This window comes from Eulemur rufifrons, chromosome 8, assembly GCF_041146395.1.
Source record: "Eulemur rufifrons isolate Redbay chromosome 8, OSU_ERuf_1, whole genome shotgun sequence".
Classification (NCBI taxonomy): Eukaryota; Metazoa; Chordata; class Mammalia; order Primates; family Lemuridae; genus Eulemur; species Eulemur rufifrons.
This window is the reverse complement of record NC_090990.1, coordinates 75,120,156-75,147,031: the sequence shown is the minus strand read 5'-3', so window position 1 is coordinate 75,147,031 and position 26,876 is coordinate 75,120,156. Positions and strand designations below refer to the sequence as shown.

Genomic DNA, 26,876 nt, shown 5'->3' with positions numbered 1-26,876 from the left:
TACTTTTGGTGAGTACTAATCAATTATGTTGTATACAGAGACTACAATTGTATGATTAAATGATGGGATTAATTCTTACTTTATTTCTGAATGAAACTTTGAGTTTTCTAAAGAAGACTATATTTGTTGTTTGTCAAAATCCTGGTGACTAGTCAAAATCCATTGTAGCAGAGCACAATTATTTTGACTTTTTTCTTGGGAATCTGTCACTACTTGGAAATTTCTCCCTCCTTCCCTATAAGGAAATGATATATTCTCTGTTCTACCTGCATAGCAATCTCTTCATCTCTAGTTATGATAAGTGAAATATTAAGTGAGGAATAGCAATTTTCACAGTATATAGTTTCTAAATTAATAAATTTTGTCTTATAAGTCATCTTTTAAAACCATATGCATATTCCTCAAAGAGTTAAATGTGGAACTACTATATGATCCCTCAGTTTCACTCCTAGACATACCCAACAGAATTGAAAACAGGGACTTAAACAGATACTTGTACACCAGTGTTCACAGCAACATTATTAACAGTAACCAAAAGGTGGAAACTACTCAAGTGTCCGTCAGCAGATGAGTGGAGAAACAACTGTACAGTATATACACACAGGAATATTATTTGGCCATAAAAATGAAATTCTGATACATGCTACAACATGGATGAACCTTGAAAACACCATGCTAAATAAAATAAGCCAGACACTAAAGGACAAATATTGTATTATTCCATATATTTGAGGTACCCAGAATAGACAAAGTCATAGAGACAGAAAGTAGAATAGAAGTTACCAGGGACTGGAGAAAGGGGGAAATGGGAGTTAATGTTTAATGGATACAGCGTATCTGTAATGATAAAGTACTTAACATCACTGAGTTATACATGTAAAAAGTAGTTAAAAGGTAAATTCTATGTCATGTGTAATTTACCACCATTTTTAAAAAGGCTTTTACAACTAGAGCTTTCCTGGCTCCCACTTATTGGATAATTTTAATCTAATATATAGGATTTTTTTGTATTCCACAGAGCAAATTTTTTCCAAGAAGCCCTAAATAGCATCATAACTAAAGCTGACCTTATTAAAATTGTATTTCATCTATGAGAAAGTTGACAAAGTTTCATCTCAAATTTATTTAAATAAGATAATTTCTGATACTCGTATCTGACTAGTTATGAAAGTCAACAATAGAAACATAAGTTTATTCTCACTAGACGTTCATTTTATCCTGTTGGCTTGGGTTTTACGATAGACGTTTATGTAAAGTTTAGACTTGGAATGATGTATCTGCAGAATGTACCCACATTCATCAAAGCCCCTGATCTTATGCTTCAGATTATCTAGAAGTGGAAATAAGTACAGATACCTGTTTACTGTAGGGAATCTAGGGGTTAGGGACTCGCATATCCTTGAGGTCCCAGACTCATTACACCATTTGCTAGCTTGTTTGGTCTCATGACTGGCAGCTCCACTAGAATAACAAGGAGTAGAGAAGAGACAACTCAGAAGAAAGGAAACAAAAATAGATGTCTATCTAGCATACCAGGTCATTTCATTAATTCATTCTGTGCATGTTTCTTGAGCACCTGTTGTGTGCTAGGCACTATCCTAAGCGTGAGGGAGACATCAGCTATCAAAACAGACACATAGCCTGCTGTCATGTAGTTTACCTCGGAGCTGATCTCTTCAGCTCCAAAAGCATGTGGAAACTTGGGCAGCTAGCAGCTGTGACATAAAGTGCTTAGACCTCCATGGCTAACCTGTTTCCTACTTGTTGAAGCCATTGCCTTCAAGCTGGATAGCAAGCTAGTATTCGTGCCAGAGTGGCATCCTTATGAGGTCTGCTGTCATTTCCAAAAGTTCAAACCAGTGGATACTATTGCTGTGGTTTAAGGGGCCCCTCGCATCTAGAATGAGGAGATGAACTGGTACAGTTTTAGCCCCTGTAGACAACATGTTGGCAAAAGTCAGTCAAATTACTGCAGGATTTCAATCTCAGACAAAAATGGGAGAAAAAATCAGGAGCCTTGATGGAATTTTGCATTTTGGGGCTAAATAAAGCTGAGGTTCACTAGACACACTGGAATGCAGGGGCCTCCCATGCACATATCGGATTCAAACTTAAGGCAGAAATACTAATCCCATTTTATAGACCAAGTCCCTGAAAACGGTGGTGTCTTGCCAATCTTGGTTAGATTGACTTGGGACATGGACAGGGTACAGTCTGTTAAGAGAAAAATGTCTTCAGGCAGGAAATGACTACGGGATGCTCGTAGACGGATGTTATCAGCAAATAAAAATAATTGTTAGTATTTGGTAGCCAGACCCACATTTTTTTCACTTAATCCTCAAAACTAAAACAAATAAGGAAAAAGCCTCTCTGAGATCAGAAGTCTAGTTGCAAGTATTAAAAATTCAAGTAGAACTTGCTTAAACAAAAAAGGAAATTTTTCAATACTGGCAATTTGGTGATTATTAAGACAGACTCTCAACCCTCACCACCCCCGTCCTGATCTCACTGTCTCTGCAGAGGGATAACATTTTTCCCTGTTGGGGATATTAGAATATAAAGTTATATATTTCAGCTCTGGAAACCGCATTCAGTTCTGGGCACCACACTTTTTTAAAGGGCCATTGACAAATTGGAGCTTGTTCAGAGGAAAATGACCCAGATGGTGAGGGAATATGAAACCAAGTTATATGAGAAACAGTTGGAGGAAGTAAGGAGATTTAGCCTAAAGAAGAAAAGATTAACCAGAAAGTATTACAGAGACCACAGTTTTCAGATTCTGGAAGAGACACCACAAAAGTTAAGGATTCATCATGTTCTGCCCATTGGAGCCTCCAAGAACAGGGGCCTTTGCTGGGAAGATACAGGAGAAGCATAGAAAAGAAATTGATACAAATTGAAGCTATACCAAAATGAATGGGCATCATTGGAGCGGGTACTGAGCCCCACATTTCTGGAGTTATTCTAACACAGGGTATCAGGCAGCACCTACTCATATCCTCCATGGGCCTTCCCAGATCTCCCATGGCCAATAACCTCTTTTTCTCCTTCTCCTTTTATACTTTTTACCTCTCTGAAATGTTTCCATGGGTTCCCTTGTATTCAATTCCATCTATGTATGTCTGCCTCTCACTAGTGGTTCTTAAACTTAACGTGCCCTTTTTGAGAGCTTGTTTAGAAGTTCTAACAGGGGAGCGCAGCTACTCGTATACCCTTGATGGAAAAACGGTCCTTCTCTATCTGGGAAGGTTGTCCTCTTCAACCAAGTGTGCAGCTTCGGGAGGGACGCACGTGGAGCTGTGAGGGAGGGAGGGGACACCGGCCTAGCCAGCCAGATCAGCCCAATCAACCCTGGTGATCAGTGGGGTGACAGATGTCGCAGCCAGATTGCCCTCACATCCAGTGTGTCCTTTTTGTAACACATCCTTTTCTATCCTGAAATGAAATTCCTAGTTAATGTAACCTGTGTTTATAATTTCAAAAATGCAATATATTTCCTTAATTGTAATAAAAAGGAGAAATAAAAGGAAAGTAATTTGTAACCAAATTACATGTTTTACAATATGTAAATATCCAGGCATGACCACATCAGGAGACATAATCAAGTAGATAGATTCTGAATGTAAACTCACCATGAGTAGGACGGCTACAGCTCAGACTGATCCAGGTGCGTTGTATTGGTAACCTAAAAACTGAGCAGTTTTGCTGCCCATGGTATAGTTTTCTTAAATAGTGAACATAAAGTTTCAAACAAAACAAAGTACAATCTTCCCTCAGTTTCCATGGAGGTTCTATTTGGGACAATTCAGTGTATATATAAAATATGCAAAAAAAATTTTTTTGTCTATTTAAAACAGAATTAGGTTAGGCTCAGACAACTACAAATGGATTATCACCCACACGGATGTCCAGTGGGACACTCAAAAGTTAAGATTGGGCCGGGTGTGGTGGCTTATGCCTGTAATCCTCACACTTTGGGAGCCTGAGGAAGGAGGATCACTTGAGGCTAGAAATTTGAAACTAGCCTGGGCAATATGGCAAGACCCCATCTCTAAAAAGAAAAAAATATAAAAATCAGTTTGGCCTGGTGATGCATGCTGGTAGTCCCAGCTACTCAAGAGGCTGAGGCAGCAGGATCACTTGAGCCCCAGGAGTTTGAGGCTGCAGTGAACTATGGTGACGCCACTGCACTCTTACCCCAGGCAACAGAGTAAGACTTCTGTCTCTAAAAAAGAAAAAGAAAAAAAGAAAATCAAGATGGATGTAGGGCTGTACTTGGTTGTATTAGACAGTCCCAAGAACTGCAGAATGTCGATTATCCCTGGCACCTGCCTACTAAGTACAAATAGCATCCCTGAGTCACTATAACAGCCACAGATGCCCCTATAAGTTCCCTTATATGTCGCCACCCATTGAGAACCACACTGTGTACATGACCTCCAGGAGGGCAGGGGCCAGTTTTTTATTCTCTTAGTGCTTGGTACAAGAGATACTCAATGTTTGTTAAAGTAGAGAATGCAATATAGAGGATGCCTAGATGTTCCTCAAGTATCTCAAACTCAGTTTTCTAAAATTGAACTAAAGTATAATCTTCCTTTTCCCTACCCCCACTCTCAATCTGTTTTACCTCCTTAATTCTTAGTCTTAAAATATACGATAGTCTGAAAATTAGCTGTGGATTCATCTCCCTCACCATCTGTGTCCAGTAGGTCACCAGATAATTTTGCTTCTGGCTTAGAAATCTTTCCTGACTCTGGCCTGCTCCATTACCCTGCTCTTCATCTGGGCTATTGTAACAGCTTTGTTTCCCTGCTTCAGCCCCGCCCCTTTCAAATACTCACTGAACTCTAAACAGTCCTTGGACATGTCGAGCCCTCTGAACTTTGGTTACTAGAGTAACCGTTGCTTTTTCATCTGGAAAGACTCATGCATCAGCTTAAATGTCTTTTCCTCTGTGAGGTCTTCCCGAACCTGAGTTACTCAATGTGTCTCTGTTCATATTCTTGTTGTGGCATTTCTTGAGTTAAACTTTATTTGTTCACATCTCTGTGGTCTCCGCTACACTGAGAGTGCCTTGAGTAGAAGTTAATTACCCAGACTTTGGAGTCAATGGCCAGAGTTTGAATCCCACGTAATTTAGTAGTCTTGAGGTTCTGGGTAAAGTCCCTAATCTCTTCAAGCCCCAGTTTTCTTATCTGTAAAATGGGGACAATAGCAACCACCTCATAAAGATATTGAAAATTAAATACAATGCTTCTAAGGTATTTAAAACAAAGCTTGAAATGTTACCCATTATCATTGGCTTTGTATCTGTCCAACACCTCATAGTAAACATTAATAGAGAAGGTGCTTACTAGCTGATTTTGAATAAAAGGACTGCTGATACTGTCACATTCTGAGATTTTATGATTTAGTCACAAAAATGGAGGTTATACTTAGAAATTATAGCCAATTTTGTTATAAATACATTTATTCATGGAAAATATTCTTAAAAGAAAAAAAGGGCTCTATTTTCCCCTCCAATTTTTTTTGTCCACTAAAAGGCATTCATTCTAAAACAGTAATGTAAAAACCCTTGGATCCTTTAAAGTCCACAACCACTGTGAAAAATTAAGTGCCTGGAAACTACTGTGTTTTAGATTTTGACTTGTATCTTCCAAAATATGAAGTGTGCGGAATGTCACCCTTCTCTTATTAACGTGGGATGGTGAAAGACAACGAGCCCCTCTGGTACTGTGGAGCTAAACTCGGTAACTGTCAGGCAGTTCATTTGCTTTCAACTGAAAATAAATATTCTTATTCAGCCTATGGATCAGTTGTTTCCTTGCTTTAAAAAGTCTTTTTTTAATATGTCTTAAGTGCTGTTTGCAGTATAAAACTGAATCCTGCATTTTAAAAACTTCCATAGTTAATACTCTGCTAAATGTTTGAAGCCTGACATTTAATCTCTGTGAACTGGAACGCTCTGATTTCACTGTTTTCAGCTAGTAAATGTCACTCCAAACATTGTTGCTTTCACTCAAACTTAAGCGCTTTCATCTGCAGTGGGTGCAGTGTGTCAGAGAATTCTGTGTGTGCTACTCTAGTGAGGTGGAAAAAGACTAAGCCCCCAGCCTTTAAACAGAAGGAAAAAAGCTGCGTGAAAGGCAAAGATGACCCTGTTTTTATATGGTGTTTGTGAACACACAATCCTGAGTTCTACCGGATACTCTTAAAAAGCAACTATATTAGCTCAGTCAGAACAGGGTCCCGCTGAGCTCATACGTGGTTGCCAGCCAAACAGCGTCCCCCTCCCTTGTGACTGGGGGTAGGGAAGGGTAAGAGATGCTATCATTACTTTAATTTCACTTTTGCCTGCAGGAGGAATCTTGTCATCTTCTGGCTCCCCAAACCATTTTCAGCCAGGGTGTTTTATTTCTGAGTTTCTGAGGACTACTGGCACGCAGGCCAGCTCTCACTTTTCATCATTTTGACATGAAATGGAAAATCAGTTTGTGGCTATTTTCATAGCATGTGATTTACTCCTGTTCTTTTATCTGTCTCTCTTGCCTTTATATTTGTTGTTTGAACATATTTTTCTCTTCAGCCTTTTGTTCTCCTGGGATTTTTATGTTTGTCTTCATTCCCCAGCCCCCAAACTTGGGGTTTGCCCCAAGTCCCTCGTGGGCCCTCAGCCTCCTTTCCTTGCTCTGTGGTCTCTTGCTCTGCCCCCGTAGTGCTCATCCAGCTGCATGCTTGGCTGCTGCTTTCTCTTCCGCACCTGTCACATGCTGCCGTGGGGCCACTCCACTGCTTCTCCGGACCTTCCAGGTCCCTCCTCATGTACCTGGAGGGCTCAGTCGGTATTGGCCCATGACATAGCTGACAGCAAGCAGGCATGCTAAACTCATCCCTCACCGCTGTTACAGAAAAACAAGAATATCGGCAACATTCCTTGGCAAACGCATGTTTTTAAGGTATTAGTGCCTACACCAGGCAGCGCTTCCAAGTCCCTGGAAGCCAGGTTGAAGCGTGAACCGAATCCTAGACATAGAACATTGTACAAGTACTGATGTGTAATTTTAGAAAACCATGGGCTTTTCTGTCAGACATGGATTCATATCTCTATTCTTGCTTCTTACCTATGTGGCCTTGGACAAATTCATTCATTCATTTAACAAATATTTATTGAATATCTATATTTGTGCCTTGTATTTGGCATTTATAGAGCCAGTTATTAGCCTCTGTCTTCTCTGTTTTTATTCACAACCAATTGAAAAATAAGACATAGAAATCAAATTATTAGCTTTATCAACTGATAAAAGCCAGGTTGGAGGATGCGGCTTATATACGCAGCCACCATGGGTTTCCTAATACTTCTCTCCTACATTGTTAGACTGCAGGTTTGCCTCTCTTCTCTGTGCAGCACATTAGTCGGGTATAGAGGATAGTCACATGTTGACAACAGACAGGCTGGAAAAAAAAGAGTGAAAAAGCCATGGGGTCTTGCTGAGCTGAGCATCCTCCATCTGTTCTCCTAGACTCACCGATCGAGCAGGCCACACTTGCTCCCCAGGGAAGAATAGAATGGGAAGGCTGAGAAGAAGAGATCCTACTGGAAATTCCCTTCCCTCCAGGAAACAGGATGGTTGAGTATTCCCCCAACTCTGACCATTATACTTACCCAGTGATCACTGTATAAACAAGATAAATATTGCTAGTCTATTTCCTTACCTGTAAAATATGAACTATCATAGCTACCTCCTATTGTGACTGTGGAAACTAAAATGAAATGAGACACTATTTACAAAGAATTCTAGTGTGTTAACTGCTGTTTTTGATCAGGACCAGCCTGAGGTAGAATTGGTCATTCACCCTTTCTTCCTCTATTCTTTCTGAACCTTCAATTTGATCATTTCTTCCTTCTTCACTCCTGTTTTTTAAAAAAGTGAGGAGACTGGTCTTAAAGCTTTTGATATCCAGTAAGTATAGGTTGAATTAATTCACACTGGCCAAATCTTTGCTAATCCTGGTTTATGTATTAAAAAAACTCACTAATTTGGACAAAGAAAGCATTGGGAACAATTAAGTCTGCCTTAGAACTATAAAACTGGTTGGACCTGAATGGTCACCCAAGTGTACAAACAGGTACACTGGCTACAAACAGGTATCATTTATTACTTGAGAAAAATATTTCTTGATTTCTCACATTTATTGTTGTGAACAATACTTATGGAACAATACTTACGCGGTTTCTCTACTACCATAGAAAATAATCCAGGTGAGCTTTGAAACCACAATAAAGAACAACAAGATAGATAGTGAGTTTTAGGAACGAACTTTTAATCCATGGTATTTGGACTTTATTTTGAAGGCAGGAAGAAACCATTGCAGATAAATGATGACATGACCAGATTTGTATTGTAGGGAAAAGTCACGTAGCAGCACTGTGGAGAGAGAAATGGAGGAGAAGGGGCTGAGGCTGGGAATGTTCCTAGGAAGCTTGGGTGAACCAGATGATGGGGGAAATGGCCCACACCAGGTAGGGGCAGTGGAGATCAAGAGCAAAGCCCAGATTTGAGAGGCTTTTGGAGTAGAATTGGCAGGGTTTGCATGAGAAGAAGAAGAAGAGAGAAAAGTATGTCAGACAGGTGGACTGTTTCTTAATGTTAAAATAGTAAGATTTTAAATGACAGTGCTGCCAGAGGCCCTTCCCCAGCAGGACTAGAGTGTAACCAGGAGGAATCTGGCCTGAGGAAGACAGCTGGAGCCAGAGGAGACATGAATTTGGCAAGTAAGAAGAGCTGGACCAGTCCCTCAGGAAGGGGCTAGAGAGGGAATCCCCTGGTTAAAACTGCAGGATATAGTCTAACACAGAGATACACCTTTCACTCACTGCAGAGAGAGAAAGAGAGAGGAGAAGAAAAAGGAGGGGTGGAAAAAAGTAAGTCAGTGTGTTGGGGACATTTGGGGCCCACTTGCTTTCAAGAATGCCAGGATGACATGGATTCTCCTGGCTTGTGCATAATTACATCTAACCATTCAAATAAAGCACATGAAGCCTCATTTCAGTTTTTCCAAAAAACAGATCTAACGAAAGTACTTATTAATTGGATACTTAGCTAGAGATTTTTTATAGTGTGGACTATGTCTTTGTTTTCTTTGGGTTTTTTTAAATTGCATTCTTCTTTTGCCTTAAATTGCCTGGGATGGAGGGAATTTGATCCCTCGGATGGGCTCTTTCCTTGTAGTCTGTTTTTATAGGATGTTACAAGAACTTTTAGATTTTAAAACCAGGTTCTAAAAACAGTGAACAGGAAAAGATTGGTGAATATTCTTTCTTGGAGGGTGGAAGAGGAAGTAAAGGAGAAAGATTTTATGGCTTTGGCTTTAGAATAGTCCACGCAGTTTTCTCTCACCTCTTTTAATCTATGTATTTTCTAAAAGTTTTTATTGATTAATTGGACTTAGCATTCTGTGCCCCTCATACTAGAGCATTATTGAGCATATCAACAGTGAACATACACTGTAAGTTTTATAAGTAATTACATATAACAATGAAAATCTTTTTTCTCCAATCTTGTTTAAAGACTGAAGCTTTTCCCTCCATTTCTTAGTTTTTAAAGATTCTCAGAATTGGAGCATGGAGTTTTTAACTAATGACATGTTACAGTGTTTTGGTCTTATTTGTAGAGGTATTGTATAAAACCACTGTTTTTTCTGAGGTATTTTGTGATGTTAAACTAGCCAGCACCTCTAGACACCCAACAGTGAATGAGCAATTTCTGCAGGCTTCCCATGAGACTTTTGTTGTGTACTGCTTTTGTGCAAAGCATGTGATAGGGGCTGAATGCCAAACCACATTTCTAGATTGTAAGCTCCCTGATGGCTAACTCATCTTCCCAAGCCCCAGTGCCAAAAAAAATGCCAGGTACCACTGTAATACCTTACACATATTTAAGCCTCACAGCAACCCTATGAGTTAGTTACTTGCCAATTTTATCCTCATTTTGTAAATAAAAACAATGGGGCACAAGAAAGAAAACTGACTTGCCCAAAGTCTGACAGCTTAGTGGCAGAGACAGGATTCAAACCCAGATAGCCTGAGATGACAGCATCTATAGTCATTGTACTGTGCTGCCCTTCTGCTTAGGTCATGACGATTGAATTCGTGAATGAATTTCTCAGTAAAGTCATACAGATGAGACAACACAGAGTGATGGGCTGGTGGTACTTTTTAGAATTACAACGTGGATCGTAACACATTTGCTTATAATTAACATCAGATTTAAACTTAGTGTCTGTCACATGTGTGAGTGCCTCGCCCCTTCCACACTTCCCATTGCCAACACTGTCCCCAACCAAAGGGAGCCGGGTTTTGCTTTCAGACCCAGTCTCTGTTTCAAAGACTCACACCATGGTGGGCTGGCAGGGAAGGCTGAATGGGGTTAGCCGGCCAGCAGAGGTGGGAGGCACGGCAACAATGGGCGAGTGGCAGTGGAGGCCGCGTGGCGCCGCCTCTCCCTGGAAACGCTCTGTTAGACTCAGGAAGCGTAATTTAATCCTGGCTGAGATATTTCCATTTTACACCCTAGAATGAATTGTCTGTATTCTCCAACAGAATTTTTATTTTAAATCTTACCCTGAGAAGCCCTGCAGTAAATAACTTGGTTATGTTATTTGCCCTGTTAGCTGAACTACACAAAATAGTGGTTTATTCGCCTTCCTGCCGTCCCCACCTCTTTTTCCCTTAAAAGGCTGTTCATGAGAACCTGAGAACCTGCTGCCCCAACAGAAGATGCCTGGACTGCGGCCCAGCAATGCCCTCAGCAGGATTTGGGGGAGGAGAGAAGACTGTAATTTAGTCAAAAGAGCTACTGTCAATCTTGAAAGAACATCAACCATACAGATGCCACAACGATTCTCCTTCCCCTTCGGCTCCAAGACCTGTCTTTTGGTATTTGTCGTGAGCCAGCCCTAGGCAGAGAAACTAAGAATAATAACAGCAACAGATACAGGATCTAAGTGCTTAGCAGACCTTAAACCTCACTTAATCCCCATTTTACAGATGAGGAAACTGAGGTACAGAGAGGTGAGATAACCCACCCAGGGTGGCACAGGTAGGAAATGGTAGAGCCAGGATTCAGTCCCAGGCAGTCTGACTCCAGAGCCCATGCTTTCACCGCTGTCTTTTCCCTGGACTTTTAACACCTCAAATACCCCATCTTATTGCCATTAGGCAAAAACTATTGTTTCAAGAAACAGGAGGGTCCATATTTGAATTGGAAAACCTAGAGGTTTAGTATTCTCACCATACTGGCTAAGAATATTTTCCTTGACAAAATTTGGCTTTTGGTCAGGCAAGTTGTTTCCCAGATTACCTGCTGGATTAAAACTTGCTGCCCCTTCGTTTATGACTACTCTGGGGCCAGGCAAGGCAGCTTATGCCTGCAATCCCAGCACTCTGGGAGACCAAGGCAGGAGGATTGCTTGAGTCCACGAGTTCAAAACCAGCCTGAGCAAGAGCAAGACCCAACTCTACCAAAAGTAGGAAAAAACTAGCCAGACATGGTGGTGTGAGCCTGTAGTCCCAGCTATTTGGGAGGCTAAAGCAGGAGGATTTCTTGAGCCCAGGAGTTTGAGGTTGCAGTGAGCTATGATGACACCACGGCACTCTAGCCCAGGCAACAGAGTGAGACCCTGTCTCAAAAAAAAATAAAATAAAATAAAATAAAATAAATAAATAAAAGACTTTACTCTGGTGCTACTGACAGACTGAGCCCCTCCAGTGAGGCCCTGCTTATCCAGCCTCTACATCCCCAAAGACCCAGATTATAATGCCAAGCATGTGCAGCAAACCATTCCCGCTTGTGCGCTTTAGCAGGGATGGGATGGGACATCTTAGCAGCCAAGATGACTTTGAGTGGCAGGGGATATGGTGCCTTGCCACATGCCACCTCCGCATTAATGTCTTTCTGTCTTCCTATCCTCAAGTGACTCCCTGTATCCCATCCTGTCCATATTATCAGGATGCTGTTAACTACTCCTTTTTAAATCATTAACAGATAATTAAGGAGCTAACTTCTAGTCCTTCAGATAAGACTTACCCCAGGAATACTTGCTTTCTAGGAGATGACTCTGTAAGTCTAACCCACAGATGGAGGAGCATTCTGGCTGAGTCCCCCAATATCTGTCAGTTCTCTCTGCTCTTAGGAGCCTCAGGCCCACTGAAAAGCCCTTCCAGATGGGTTCAGCTGTGCTGCTTGCCCCTAATGTGGTTTTGAGCAGGACAAGAAAGAGAACGGCCTTTGGCAGATCACCAGTACCCACACCTCCTTCTCCTCACTGCTTTCTCCTTTAGTACACACAATCTTCTTTTGTAGTAAGTAGGGGCACCATGCCTGAAGATTGCCAGCCACCTTCCTATAGTGTAGATCAAAGGTTTCCAAGCTCTAGTGTGCACCAGAATCATCTGGGAGCTTCTTTGAAATTCATATTCCTGGGCCCTAGACCCAGGGATTCTGATTTAGAAAGAATCTACATTTTTGATAAGTACCCCTGGGTGAATGTGATGTGGAGGCCTGAGAAGCACTAGCATAGTCACTTCTCCACTAGGTGGTTTCAGCAGGGTCCTCTCTAAATAGATAAACTCATTGCTTCCCTAAGATCCTACCAATGCTCCTGCCTTTTGAGTCTATAGTAAGTCATTAGTGCAGCCATGCATTCTTAACATCACTCAGCTAAACTTGAAGTCAATAAAAAAAAAAAAAAAAAAACCTCAAAAACACTCCAGATTTTGACAAGCAGTGTCATTCTGCTTCTGCGTGTTCTTGATGGGGTCAGGTGTACCATTGCTAGGACTTGGAAAAATGCATAATGGACAGTTAAAGGAAAAAAACCTTTGAACACCTGAATGCACAGAGCACATGTTCTTTAGAGGACCTTGACAGCTTATTTAAGGTGTGGAATTCAAACTTGGCTCCAAATGCTGTGTTCTTTAACCACACCAAGAGTACAGCTACTTAACGCATCTCAAATTCTATATTCTTGCCTGTGTTTCATTGTCTTCAAGTATATGTATGTGTCTGTCTCTTTCTATTTTTGTATCTCTCCCTCCCTCTGTCTCTCTCTACCTCTCTCTCTCTCTCTCTCACACACACACACACATAGAGGACCAGAATCTCATAAACAAGTATTATTATATATCCTTTTGACTCAGAATTAAGGAATCAGATAATCCTCTATAAAAGTTCTGAAGCTTTTTTTTATACTACAAAAACAGTCTGCACATAAAATGAGGAAAACTGCTGACCAGTTTTCAGTTCAGCATGATAGAAATTTAATACATAGGTACATGTACAAAAATTGGGGAAGGGTCACAGGGAAAACATCACTTACCTACTTAAGAGAGTGCCTTGACAGAAGTTAAGAGTTGTAGAATTACTTTGAATTCAAGCCAGTTCTTCCTGTTTAGAAAGGATACTCCCTTTTCTTTTGAAAATATTAACCATTGCACCATTTTCTCTGCTAAAATGTTTTCCTAATCCATTTTAGTCCAATAGCATGTTACAGTCTGCCATTGATTTCTCTATTAAAGCTATGAAAGTTTAATAACAATTAACTTTAATTAAATTCTGTGTCATAATCTCCCCTGGGGTCCTCTTGCCTTAAGCCCGTTTCTAACTAACGCTGGCTCTGGTTGTCAGGCCCAAGCCGGGACCAGTATGGTGGAGTGAAGAATCCTGGTCTAGTCTTCAAAAAAAAAACTTGGGTTTGAGTTTCAACTCAGTCACTAACTTAGCTGTATGGTCTTGTGCAGGACACTTAATTTCTCTGTACTTTAGTGTCCTGTCTGAAAAATGAGGCTAGCAACCCCTACCTCTCAGGGATATTCTGAAGTTTAAATGAGGTAATTGTACAGCATGCCTCGCTTAGACTCTATGCCCAGCAAGTGGTAGTTGCCCAGTAAATGTCAGTTTCTTTCCCCTCCTCCTTAGGCTGAAGGGAAGGGATTGAACTAAATGATTCCCTGAGGCTGCATCTAGCTCTAGCTATCTATGCTTCTGAGAGAGCTGCTTAATATGGGATTTGGGAAAACAAAAGGAAAAAATACTGGATTAGTAGGGTTCAAAGACCTCCATGAAAACATTTCAGAGGGTTGAAAATACAATGAAAACAAAAAGAAGATCAAGAAGGCAGGAAATCGTCACCCTGATCATTTGGTCCAGAGAACAGGAAAACTAATAAAAGATTCAGTTTCCTCAGCTGAAAGTAGGAACAGCCAGGAAGGTTGAGAAAACAGTTTGGTTGGCCTAACGATGATTGTCAGTGATGGTGCTAAGCAGGCATGGCCTGACCATTCCAACAAAAATTTTTAGGTTTTTATTTTATTTATGTATTTATTTTTTATGACAGAACATCAGGGCAGGGAAATGAAATACCAGCCCAGTGTGGGCACTGGCAACGTGTGAGCTCTCTTGCCTTCCCTGACCTTGCAGTCGGGAAGCGGCCATCAACACGAGTGGAGCGTCCAGGCTGTGTAGATCCTTGGATCTGTAGGATGTTACTGACATGCATCAAAACCACGGTTGGTGGCTGGGCGCGGTGGCTCACGCCTGTAATCCTAGCACTCTGGGAGGCCGAGGTGGGAGGATCGCTCGAGCTCAGGAGTTCGAGACAAGCCTGAGCAAGAGCAAGACCCCGTCTCTACTAAAAAAAAATAGAAAGAAATTAGCTGGACAACTAAAAATATATATAGAAAAATTAGCTGTGCATGGTGGCACATTCCTGTAGTCCCAGCTACTCGGGAGGCTGAGACAGGAGGATTGCTTGAGCCCAGGAGTTTGAGGTTGCTGTGAGCTAGGCTGATGCACTCTAGCCTGAGCTAGGCTGATGCACTCTAGCCTGAGCACCAGAGTGAGACTCTGTCTCAAAAAAAAAAAAAAAAAAAAAAAACCCACAGTCAGACACCCTGAGTTGTGCATGGGACATTAGAGCCTGATGTCTGGATGTCTATGCCACTTATTTAGCTACTCCTGTAGCTCAGCCCACACCCAAACAGTCAAGATGGTCACAAGTAGGTTGAGAAGTCTAGTTTCCCATACAAGGGCAAATAGCCGGCTCTTGTCTTGAAATAGACAAGCTCAGGCTTGTTCACCATGTTAAGGCTACGGACCTTCAAGGCCATTTGGCCACAGGCTCAGAAGTATACTACAAAGGCACTGCAGACGCAGAGCAGGGGAAGCTCAGGAATGCTTTAGTCATCCACTGTCCGTAGAAATCCAGAAAATACCACTCTTGGTAATCAGGCTCTTTCTATCGTTTGTTTTTATATTAATATATATCACTTGGAATAGATTGGGCAGGGCAAAAAATATGACTGGAAGATAAAGAAACCAAAATTCATGGTGAGGTTACTGTTATCAGGTTTTCTCTGAAGGGTAGGATAAGTCATGCCAGGTCAATGCCATGCCCGTGACAGAGTGACAGGCCTTGAGGACAAGGTCGGTGCAGCTCATGTAGTCTCTTTGTATCTCTGTGGCCTTTGTTCCACACAGTACTCTTAAAGTTTGAAAGATGCCATAACATCCTACTACTTTACTCTTAGATGGATAGTAATAATAACTACCATTTATTGCGCTCTGTGTTAAATGCTTTACATACATTATCTTATTTAATCTCCACAGTAGATACTGTTTGCCCTGTGTTATATTTGCTTCTGGTCAGATTATCATTCCCCATCCCTGACATTTTCCACTTTAACACTATAGACTCCCAAGAAGAGAATATGCTAGAACTGATTATCTACCTTCCCTAAGAACCAGCAGGACCAATCCCATCCTGCCCTACATCTTTCTTTGCATTATTCACCACAAGAAGTTCAAACCCTTGAGGTCGTGTTTCACCTAGGCAGAACATTTCTGTGTACCTGTAATCTGCCTGAAGCTCCCACTCCTCCCCCACTCCCCAGACCCTTTCGTTGGCCCTCAGTAATTCACAGTCCACAAAATCTACAGCATCATCTTTGCTGCCTCTTGCTCTAATGGATATGTGCTCCTACCCAAAATACCATACCAGTTCATTGGACATCTGCTCACAAGTCACTTCCTCGGAAAGACCTTCTTTGTCCTTATCACCCTGCTTCATTATCCTTCCTTATATTTTTATATTTGTATGTACAGCCAGCACTTCATAAAGGCATTTCAGCCAACAACAGACCACATACACGACAATAGTCCCATATGATTATAAAGGAGCTGAAAAATTGCTATTGCCTAGTGATGCTGTAGCTGTCCTAATGTAGCACTGATAAACAAACCTACTGTACCGCCAGCCATATAGAAGTATAGCACGTATAATTAAGTACAGTACATAATATTTGATGATAAATGTTTATGGTTTATATATTTACCTATACTATGCTTTTATCATTATTTTAGAGCTTACTCCTACTTGTTAAAAAAAAAAGTTAATTGTAAAACAGCGTCAGGCAAGTCCTTCATGAGGTATTCTGGAAGAAGACATTGTTATCATAGAAGGTTACAGTTCCATATATGTTATTGCCCTTGAAGACCTTCGAGTGGGACAAGATGTGAAGGTGGAAGACAGTGATATTAATGATCCTGTCCCTGTGTTTGTGTCTTAGTTCTTAACAAAAAAGTTTAAACAGTAAAAAAATATATATATATTGTTTTTAAATAGAAAAAATCTTATAGAATAAGGATATAAAGAAAAAAAATATATTTGTTCAGCTGTACAATGTGTGCTTTAAGCTAAGTATTATTTAAAAAAAACTAAAAAAGTTAAAAATTTATAAAGCAAAAAAGTTACAGTAAGCTAACATGGTTTATTATTGAAGGGAGAAAAATCTTTTCATAAATTTAGTGTAACCTAAGTATAGTGCTGATAAAGTCCACAGTCGTGTACAGTAATGTCCCAGGTCTTCACAGGCACTCACATCACCCATTCAGTGACTTACCCAGGCCTGCAAGCTCCATTCACAGTAGGTGGTGCCCTATACAGGTATATGTTTTATCTTTTTTTCTTTTATATCTTTTTTTTATTGTACCTTTTCTACATTTAGATGTGTTTAGATACACAAATAGTTAACCATTGTGTTATAATTGCCTACAGCATTCAGTACAATAACATGCTGTACAGGTTTATAGCTTAGGAGCAATGGGTGCTATCATATAGCCTAGGTGTGTAGTAGGCTATATTGTCTAGGTTTGTGTAAGGACACTCTTTGATGTTTGTACAACAATGAAATCACCTAATGATGCATTTCTCAGAAAGTATGCTCGTTGTTAAACAACACATGACTCTATGTATATCATTTTCTTTCTACCCACTGGAATGTAAACTTTGTAAGGAGAGGGACTTTTGTTCACTGATACCTCCCTAATGTCCAGAACAGTACCTGGCATATTTCCTTTGCTCATTAAAATATTTCTTGGATGAATGAATCCATGAATGGGGAAACTGAGACATAGAATGGATAAATGAGTTGCCCCAGATCACATTGCAATTAAGCAGCCAACACACGTCTTCGTGATTGCAAAGCCATGGCCCATAATCACCATGTCATTCAGCCTGTTGATGGATTATGTGAATGCAAAATGAGAAGGAATATTCTGGCCAAACGGAAGTAATCAGTGATAGAGTATCAGTATAGGGAACTTATCAATGGGGCAAGATCTTACAGGACCAAAGTTCACACAGTTCTTCTCAGTTATTTGATTAAATTAGAAACAGTTTTTCTGAGTTGTCACCAAGCAAAAGGCAAGTAACTAATATTTGGGGAACCAGCAATAAATTCAGTATCCTTAAAACACTAGTGCATTAGACTAGATACAAACAAGTGATAACTTAGTTACCTTCTTGAGGGGTTTGAAAAAGGATGAAAGCTATCCTTGAGTAAAGAGAAATGGGATCCTCGTTGGTATAGTGATGAGTAAAAAAATAAAATACAGTAAAAAAAGAGAGAAACAGGAAAGTGGCCAGATGGACTATGACATGTTCACTCAGTGGAGCAACTAAAGCCTGGTAGAAACATGGAATGGAAGTAGTTATCTTAGTGGAAAAGTAGAACTCAAAATGCTGTGTACACAATGATGGCAACTCTGAAAATCCTGTGTTAGCAGTAGAATGTAAGAGACCTCGAGGTTCATAAATAGCTGGTGATTCAAGTGTTTAGGATTTATCTCGTTATTTAATGTTGGTCTTGATATTTAGATGTTTCTGTTTAACTGTTACTATTCAGATAATTAAATATACATAACAAAGGAGAAATACAATGTACCATCATGTGAGCCAAGCGAATATGTCATTCCCATCTGTTGCACATCCTTTTCCTTCCTGCTGTTCACCTCCACAGATCGCTGACATCCAGCACTGCCTTTCCTTGGGCTTCACCCCAGCCTTCCAGTCCCCTGACTATGACTTCTACATGTTACATACTACCTGCCCTCCAACTGCATTTTCTTCTTTACTTCATTACTCTCAGGTGCTTCTCTGGCCAGTTTTCTGAGGCTTTCAGCCCAGTGCTCTTGCCCTCCTCCTCTCTTGGATCAGGCCTTTTGCTTGTCCATTCCTTACCCTGGAGCACTTACCCAGTCTCTGTGTGTGCGTGTGTGTGTGTGTGTGTGTGTGTGTGTGTGTGTTTTAATATTTTGTATAGATAAGGGTCTTGCTATGTTGCTCAGGCTGGTTTTAAACTCCTGCCTCAGGCAATCCTCCCACCTCGGCCTCCCAAAGTGCTAGATTACAGATGTGAGCCATCGTGCCTGGCCCCAGTCTCTTTTTGGTTTGTGATCCTCATCCATGTTTCGCCCTGTCTGCTTCCTGTGCCGTGGTCCAGTGCTTTAGCTCTGCCTGCGGAAATCTGTGACTGTTCTGATGCAATCCATTCTTTCTCTGACTCTGCACTTGCTGCTCTCAAAAATCTTTGTTCCTCCCATATTAGTTAGCGTTCTTGGTAGCAAACCATAGAAATCCACTCTGGCTGATTGAAACAGAAAACGAATTTAGTGAAAAGCTGTTGAAAACTCTCAGAATGGCCAGGAATGCTAATGAAGTTGGCTTAGAAAACACAGAGGGACAAAGTGGGAGCTGAGCAGCTAGAACCATGGCCAAAATTCCATGGCCACAGAGCTAGTTTCAGGGAACACTGCTGGACAGTGGATGCTGCAGCTGGCACCACTGGCGCTGGGTGCTGGACCTTGCCAATGGCACCTTTGCCACCAGGGCAGATTCTCCTCCAGCCTTGCTTCTCTACCACTTGCTCCCGGTCAGATCTAGGCAGAGACATCTGCCCAAGTCACTGGCCCATTTACTAGCCCTAAGGGGGCCTAGAAAGGAGTATCTTACTTCTGCCATGAAAGAGGGGCTCTGCCTGCTACCACAACTCATACAGTGGGAAATTGCTTACACAGATTCTAGACAGGAACAAAACAAAACAAAACAGATGCATCCTTGATCCATAATGACTGTTTTATTAAACTTTCTACAACTTCTATAAATCCTTGAAGCTATTTCTTCTAACTTCTCACTCAACAAGAACTATGGAACATAGTTCAATGAAAAATTAAAACAGGTTTATATATAAAGATGTTCATAACAACATGATTTAGAATAGCAAAAAAAAAAAAAAAAAAAAAAACGGGAGTCAGCCTAGATTTCTAACAATAGCCATTTCCATTAACAAGGGAGTGGTTAAATGAATTATGAGATATCGATAAGATTAAATATATACAGTCATTAAAAATCATGGCTTTTTAAAAATACTTTAAAAACAAACAGAAATATAACTAAAAATAACTTTATAATATTTACATATCAGCTCTCACAATTGCATATGTGCATATATGAACATACTTTATATTAGAATATAAATATACAAAGACATACATTAGAAGGGAATATACCAAAATGTTAACAGATTGGTGAGATTAAGATTGCTTTCTTCTTTGTGCTTCTCTGTAATTTTCACACTGAACTGAAAAGTTATTAATGTTTAAAAAGAAGGCATACTTCCTGTGCCACCATTTTTATCCTTTATCACATTCTCAGAAAGTACAGTTTTTCCCAAACCAACCTCATAAACCAAATACTCTCAATTCTTACTTTGTTCCTGGTGTTGAAAGAACTCATCCTTTTCTGTATAATCAGTTCCTTCTTCACCATCCATTTGTTCCCACCGATCTTTATGTTCACATATAGATTCCATTCCATTCCATAAAGCCTTTCCCTAACCCTGCTTAGCTTGTCCCCTCTCCCAAGAGCATGCTCACTCTTCCCCTTGCCCTGTATTTCAGCCCAATGACTCACTGAAGTAGCCATCTCTGAGGCTAAATCTATTACTAATTCTATTACTCTTCTCTTGGCCAAATCTGAAGATCTCTTCTCTCTTTCTTTGTAGCTTTTCTGGAGAAACATTATTGATCATTTCATCATCTTTGAAATAGTTTTAGGGGGCAAGTGACCTTGTGGTTTTCCTCTTATCCCTCTAACCATTCTAAAGCACCTTACCTGAGTTTGCTTCCTCCTCAGGCCTTACTTACAACCAAGCTTCTCTTCTTCCTGTATCTCCTGACCATTCCTGCATGTCAGTGTTTCCCCCCCTTCCTCATCTCCACCATTTACCTGTCTACATAGTGGAGCCAATATCCTGTTATATAAATGGAAGTGTTGATTTTGACAGAACCTGTGACCTCCATATAGGCAACCTGGCCGAGCCAGCCCAGCTTTGACAGAGGCCTTCAGTTCTCTGGCTTCATCCATGGCCTTAGGAGCTTAGCAAAACCTTTCCTGCAGCTGTGTTCCTGTGGTTCATGACCCCTCTCCAGCCTCCACCTTCATCAGCAGGAGGCTGTCGGAAAGTCTGGTTTTAGGACCAGTGCCTCAGAGTTGGACTTTGTTTCTATGTCCATTCTCTTAAGGTTGAAGCCTTGGTTGGACCTTCCATCTGGCTTTCAATCTCATCTTCACATGCTCACTCTTGGGCACCTTCAGCTTCATGGTCTCTGCCCTACAAACCAACCCAGGACTCCAGGGGTCTTGGCTCATATTCTGGGGGTCAGGAGGGGGGCTCCTACTGGGTTAGGAGTCAAATTCAGACTACTCAAGCTCAGTATGTGTTTTCATACATGCAGATGTTTTGTTTGAGCCAATGGGACTTAACCTGTGGTGACCCAAATCCAAAGAATAGCAATCCTGTTGTAACTATTCTTGATCCTTGATCTGGCTCATCTACCCTCATGACTTCTTATTTGTATTAGTCCCGGCCTCTTTCTATTTTCTAGACCCATAACCTATCTTTAGTATATCTCTTTGATTTCCTGCTCTCAGAGAAGTTTATTTATTGATTAGTTAATTCATCCAACAGACACATAGTGAATACCTACTAGTTGGCTCCTCAGATGGTCAGAGGCCAGTCAAGGAGTTAATCAAAATAAAGGGCTGCGTCAATTAGTATGCTTTTTATTGCCAGTGACAGAAATCCTGATTCAAACTGGCTTAAGCAAAAATAAAATGTATTCTCTCACAAACCTGGCAAGTCTGGGAATAGATTTGGTTTCTTTCAGGCACAGCTGGATCGATCCATGGATCTTAAATGCTGTTTTTGGGACCTGGCCTGTCTTCCTCTCTCAGCTCTGCTCTGCTTTGTGATGGCTTCATTCTCTATCTGCAGTCTCCAACCCCCCAGGGCCACGAACCAGTAGCAGTCAGTGGCATGTTAGGGACCAGACCGCAGCACTGCGCTGCCACACCCTCAATGCAACCCTCCCACCCCCACCCTCCATCCGTAGAAAAATTTTCTTCCATTAAACTTAGGAGGGGGTGGGGGTACACAGCGAGAGGTGTGTCGAACGGTCCCTACCTTCCCCAGTCCATGGAAAAATTATCTTCCATGAAACCGGTCCCTGGTCCCTGGTGCCAAAAAGGTTGGGCACTGCTGCTCTATGGTAGCAAAGTAGCTGTTAACAGTGGCAGGTCCACATCCTCCTAGGTTTCAGAACAGTAGAAAAGGCGCCATGCTCTTAGCAGCCCCAACAAGTGTCCTGCTAAGTCTTACGGTTTCTGACTAAATTATGTACTCTTCCCTGAACCAGTGACTTTCACCAGGGGAATTTGATGCTCTGATTGGTCAGACTAGAGTCATTTGGTCAGACTGGAGTCCTGTCTCCTCTCCTTGTAGCTGGGTGTGGCTCTAGTCAAGAACTTAAATTGAGAGTGAGGGTTACAGTGGCTCCACTGAGAAAAAGGTGATAGATGTGGGATGGTTTAAAAAAAAAAGCAGTAAGTTACAGCCATTAGGGCAGCCAACCACTTAAGATTTATGGTAAGTGTGTATGGTTAAAGTTAAAAATGGTCAAATCTGGCCAAGGGAACCATATGGGAATAAGCAAGGATTCTCTTTTCCCATACCTCCTTGCTTCTCCTTTCCTTCTTCCTTTCTTTCAGCAAAATTTAGTGAGCATCTACTTTGTTCCAGGTGCAGAGTATAGATTGTCCTAGAAGTGGACCCTGCCCATAAGGAGCTTACAAAGTAGTGAGGAAGAGAGATGGCCAGGACAATGGTCCCATATTCTTGAGAATTTGTATTTTGAGTAATGGAAGTATAAAGAATATTTCTGTGTGGGTTTTTTTGTTTGTTTTTTTTTTTTTTGAGACAGAGTCTCACTCTGTTGCCCAGGCTCGAGTGCTGTAGCATCAGCCTAGCTCACAGCAACCTCAAACTCCTGGGCTCAAGCGATCCTCCTGCCTCAGCCTCCCGAGTAGCTGGGACTACAGGCATGCGCCACCATGCCCTGCTAACTTTTTCTATATATATTTTTAGTTGTCCATATAATTTCTGTCTATTTTTAGTAGAGATGGGGTCTCACTCTTGCTCAGGCTGGTCTCGAACTCCTGAGCTCAAACGATCCACCCACCTCAGCCTCCCAGAGTGCTGGGATTACAGGTGTGAGCCACCGCTATTTCTGTGTTTTTTATAAAATTAAAGAGACAGCTTTAACCATTATATTGTTCAACATCTTCTTTACCAGCCTGTCTTGGTAAATTCTGTTTTTTTCAATGCTTGGAATAAGTCTCTCTAGTATGCTTCCTTGAATAATGAAAGCTCCACAGTCCATATTTAAAAATTGTTTTTCCTAGGCTGCTGTAAAATTTAGAGTTAAAACCCATGCTTAATTAAAAGTAGCTTTCCTTAGTGTAGGTTTCCCTTGAGAATAGTTTGCTTTTTTTTTTCAATTGCTGATTTTTGGTTTTATGATTTTATTGTACTAGGGACTTTTGTAGTAAGGTAGCGCAAACTATGGAGATATAACAAATAAACAAACAAAATACCTTTAATTTCCCATTTCACCTTAATAGTCTCTACTTCTGATCTGTAGCAGGTTGTTAATACATCTCCCACCAAATGCCTGATCATTCCCCCTCTCATATATAGACATCTCTATCAATGTACACATAGCTTGTATATAGAGGGTTGACCAGATGTTGAAATGAACACATGGATATGTACATTTTTTAAGGAACAACAATGTGAAAATATTTTTGTGACATTCAAGATCCAACAAGCAAAGCTTACATTATTTTTTAACTGTAGTTTTTGTTTTGCTATATATTATTGAAAAGAAAATTGAGAAAAGCAACACAAATTATCCAAGGATAAGGGAGTATATTGATACAGTGGTTGTCAACTGGAGACATTTGGCAGTGCTTGGAGTCATTCCTGATTGTCTTGACTACAGGAATCTTGTGAGTAGAGGCCAGGGATGCTGCTCGGTGTGCTATGATGCATAGGACAGGCCCCCAACTAAAAATTACCCAGTCCAAAATGTCAGTAGTGCCTTGCATTAATAGGATTTTTAGAATTCTAAACCCTAAAAGGATTCATAGCAAGTTTGTAATTTAGGCTTATGACAAAGCTAGAGGCAAATTAGAGTCATAAAGTTATAAAATCTTAGAGCTGACAGGGAAAATCATTTAGTGTCAGTCTACTTATTTCTAGGTAAGGTAACAGTCACATAGGAAGAAAGGGACCTGAAACAATATAACTCCTTCACCTCCTAAACATGTGATCAAGCAACTTGCCCCATCTCTTTGTGCCTCAGTTTCCTCATCTGCAAAAAGGAATAACAAAACTTGCTTCAGATGATTGCTGTTAGGATTAACTAAAAAAATAAATACACACACACACACACACACATATATATATATATATATACACACACACATATATATATCTTTAATGTTTAGTACAGGACCTGGCTATAACAGTTTGTTAATAAATAGTGGTGATGAGCACCAAGGTGGTGATTATCATTATTGCTGTTGCCCAAAGTCACAGAGCTAATTTACAGTGTGTTTAACCCTGTTCCCCTGACTCTTAGTCCCATTTTCTTTCTATTACACTGCCTTGAGGAACTATGAAGAAAGGTTATGGGGCAACTTAAGGGAGGTTAAAGAAGACCACTCTGGAGAGCAGCTGAGTAGCTGGTGATTCAAGAGAAAGTCCAAATGAAAATTCCCCATAAAAGACAGAAAGGGGATTTAAATTGTAGGTAGAGAGCTTCAGGGAAGCCTGAAACAGGCCACCTTCTCTCTTTCCAAAGGTCTGGGAGTGGTGTTGCAGGTGGTCGCAGCTCCAGAAGGTGGAGCCTAGACCAGACGACCTTCATCAAACCCTTGCAGTCCTGACCGTGTTCACATGGAAGCAGGATGTCTGTCTGTCTCCCTGTCAGGGAGGGTCCGTGAAATGCTGGTGTAGACAGCATATCTGGGGACCCTTCTAACTCTAAGATTCTCTGGTGTCTGCCAAGTTTTGTGGACTTTGGGCTGATAAAATCATGTGACATTATAGATCATGCCCAATAAGCATGTGTAGACAACTGGAAACCTCTTGTTTTATGGTTTGTGGAATAAAATGCTCTATTAGGTTTTATGAATCCAGTCAACATTGAGCATATGACTAAGATGTTGTGTAAAACACTTTTTCCTCTGAACATGGTAATAAATTATCTTACCAGCAATTCTGTGAAATATGTTTCCTCTCATTTTCTTAAAAGACTTATAAAAATTCTTTGCAGTTGCTCTATGAGTTTGTTTTTATTTCTCTTGTTGGGCTAGTCAACTAAATTGTTTTTAACCAGAGGCTTTCTATAAAAATTAGCAGAATTCAAAAGCATTAAAACTCTTCTGTGTTACAGGCATAGGTTAAACCCTCTTGTGGGAAAAATCTCATTCACTTGGTAGTCTTCTCTTGAAAATTACATTTGTTGGACTGAACGCCTAAAATGATTCCACATCCCACAAAAATATTCTACATGATTAGTCACTTAAAGACATTTTCTCATACATCAAGAATAAGTTGGTACATGAAAGAAAACTGAGTGAATCTTAGTTGATTTGATCTGTTTTCTATACATGCGTGGGACATCCAGGATTCACAAAGCATTAGGAGAAGAGCAACACATGCCTGTCCAGTGAGTGCTGACTGAGTGAGTACCAGGCACCGGGGCTAGAACTTAAAAGTTAAGTGATTTGAGCCAAGTCACACAATTGGTAAGCAAGACAGCCAAGACAACACAGCCCTAAGTGCATGGATTAAACACACAGTTTGATGCATCCTGGTTCTTAACAAAAAAGCATAAAAAGAATTATTCTTTGTTTAGAATAATAAACAAATCCCCTCGAAGATCAGATTGTTCTTAATGCAAAATGCCTCACTTAGATTACTATTCTGTATTTCAATTTGACCTTCAACTTTTTTTTTTTTTTTTTTTAGGTGTTGTGTAACGGACCAGGAACATGTGTTCCTATCTGTGTATCTGCCCTTCTCCTTGGGATACTAGGAATAAAGAAAGTGATCATTGTCTATGTTGAAAGCATCTGCCGTGTAGAAACGTTATCCTTGTCCGGAAAGATTCTGTTTCATTTCTCAGATTACTTCATTGTTCAGTGGCCGACTCTTAAGGAGAAGTATCCCAAATCTGTGTACCTCGGGCGAATTGTTTGACAAATAGCAATTTACTTTAGAATTTTGCAGTCAACGATAATATTTACTATAATTGAATTAAAAAACCCTACATGTTTTTTGCATAAGCTTCTGAAAGTCCTGAGAATTATTGACGGTAAAGAGTAAAAAAATGTGCAGATGACTCAGTGAAGAAACGGAGGCTTCTCTTATAAAACAAACATTAATAAACAGTAACCATTAAAAGTTTATGCCTCTGTATACCAAATTTCTTTTCTACATAAAAGTACATATCATTCCCAGATTTCGCTATGCAATTCATCCGAGTAACCAAAAACTATTATACTTGTACCCCTCAATCTATTGCAATTTTTTAAAAAAGCATGTCACTACTTACAAGTTATCTTCTGACTGTTTTGTAGTATTTTTTTTCTAGAACTAAATATAGAGTTTATATGATTAGTAACATTTCCTGTTGTACAGTTTTTTTTTTTTCTTACAGTATTCTGCATTGTAAAAAGAAAAGTAAAGTATGTGGCTGGGTGTGGTGGCTCATTCCTGTAATCCTAACACTCTGAGAGGCTGAGGCAGGAGGAACACTTGAGGTCAGGATCTCCTGAAACCACCCTGAGCAAGAGCAAGACCCTATCTCCACCAGAAATAGAAAAAATTAGCTGGGTGTGCTGGTGCACCCCTACAGTCCCAGCTACGCGGGAGGCTGAGGCAGGAGGATCACTTGAGCCCTGGAGTTTTAGGTTAGAGTGAGCTAGGATGATGCCACTGCACTCTATGCAGGGAGACAAAGTGAGACACTGTCTCAAAAAAAAAAAAAAAAGGTATGTTCTAGTTTTTGTTTAAATACAACAAGCTTTATTTCCTGTATGGAAACAGTGATGTCCCCAGTGAATCCTTTCGG

General features: G+C 40.5%; 1 protein-coding gene across 1 annotated transcript in view; it reads left to right on the top strand.

Annotated features, from left to right (window-relative positions):
- ALG14 (ALG14 UDP-N-acetylglucosaminyltransferase subunit) overlaps positions 1-26,375 on the top strand; it is an 88,154-nt gene extending 61,779 nt beyond the window's left edge. Inside the window, exon 4 of the mRNA XM_069478252.1 lies at positions 25,772-26,375. Within this exon, the coding sequence (XP_069334353.1) occupies positions 25,772-26,002 (231 nt within the window). The 3' untranslated portion in view covers positions 26,003-26,375. The remainder of the gene's footprint in view (positions 1-25,771) is intronic.
- Positions 26,376-26,876: the final 501 nt, after the last annotated feature.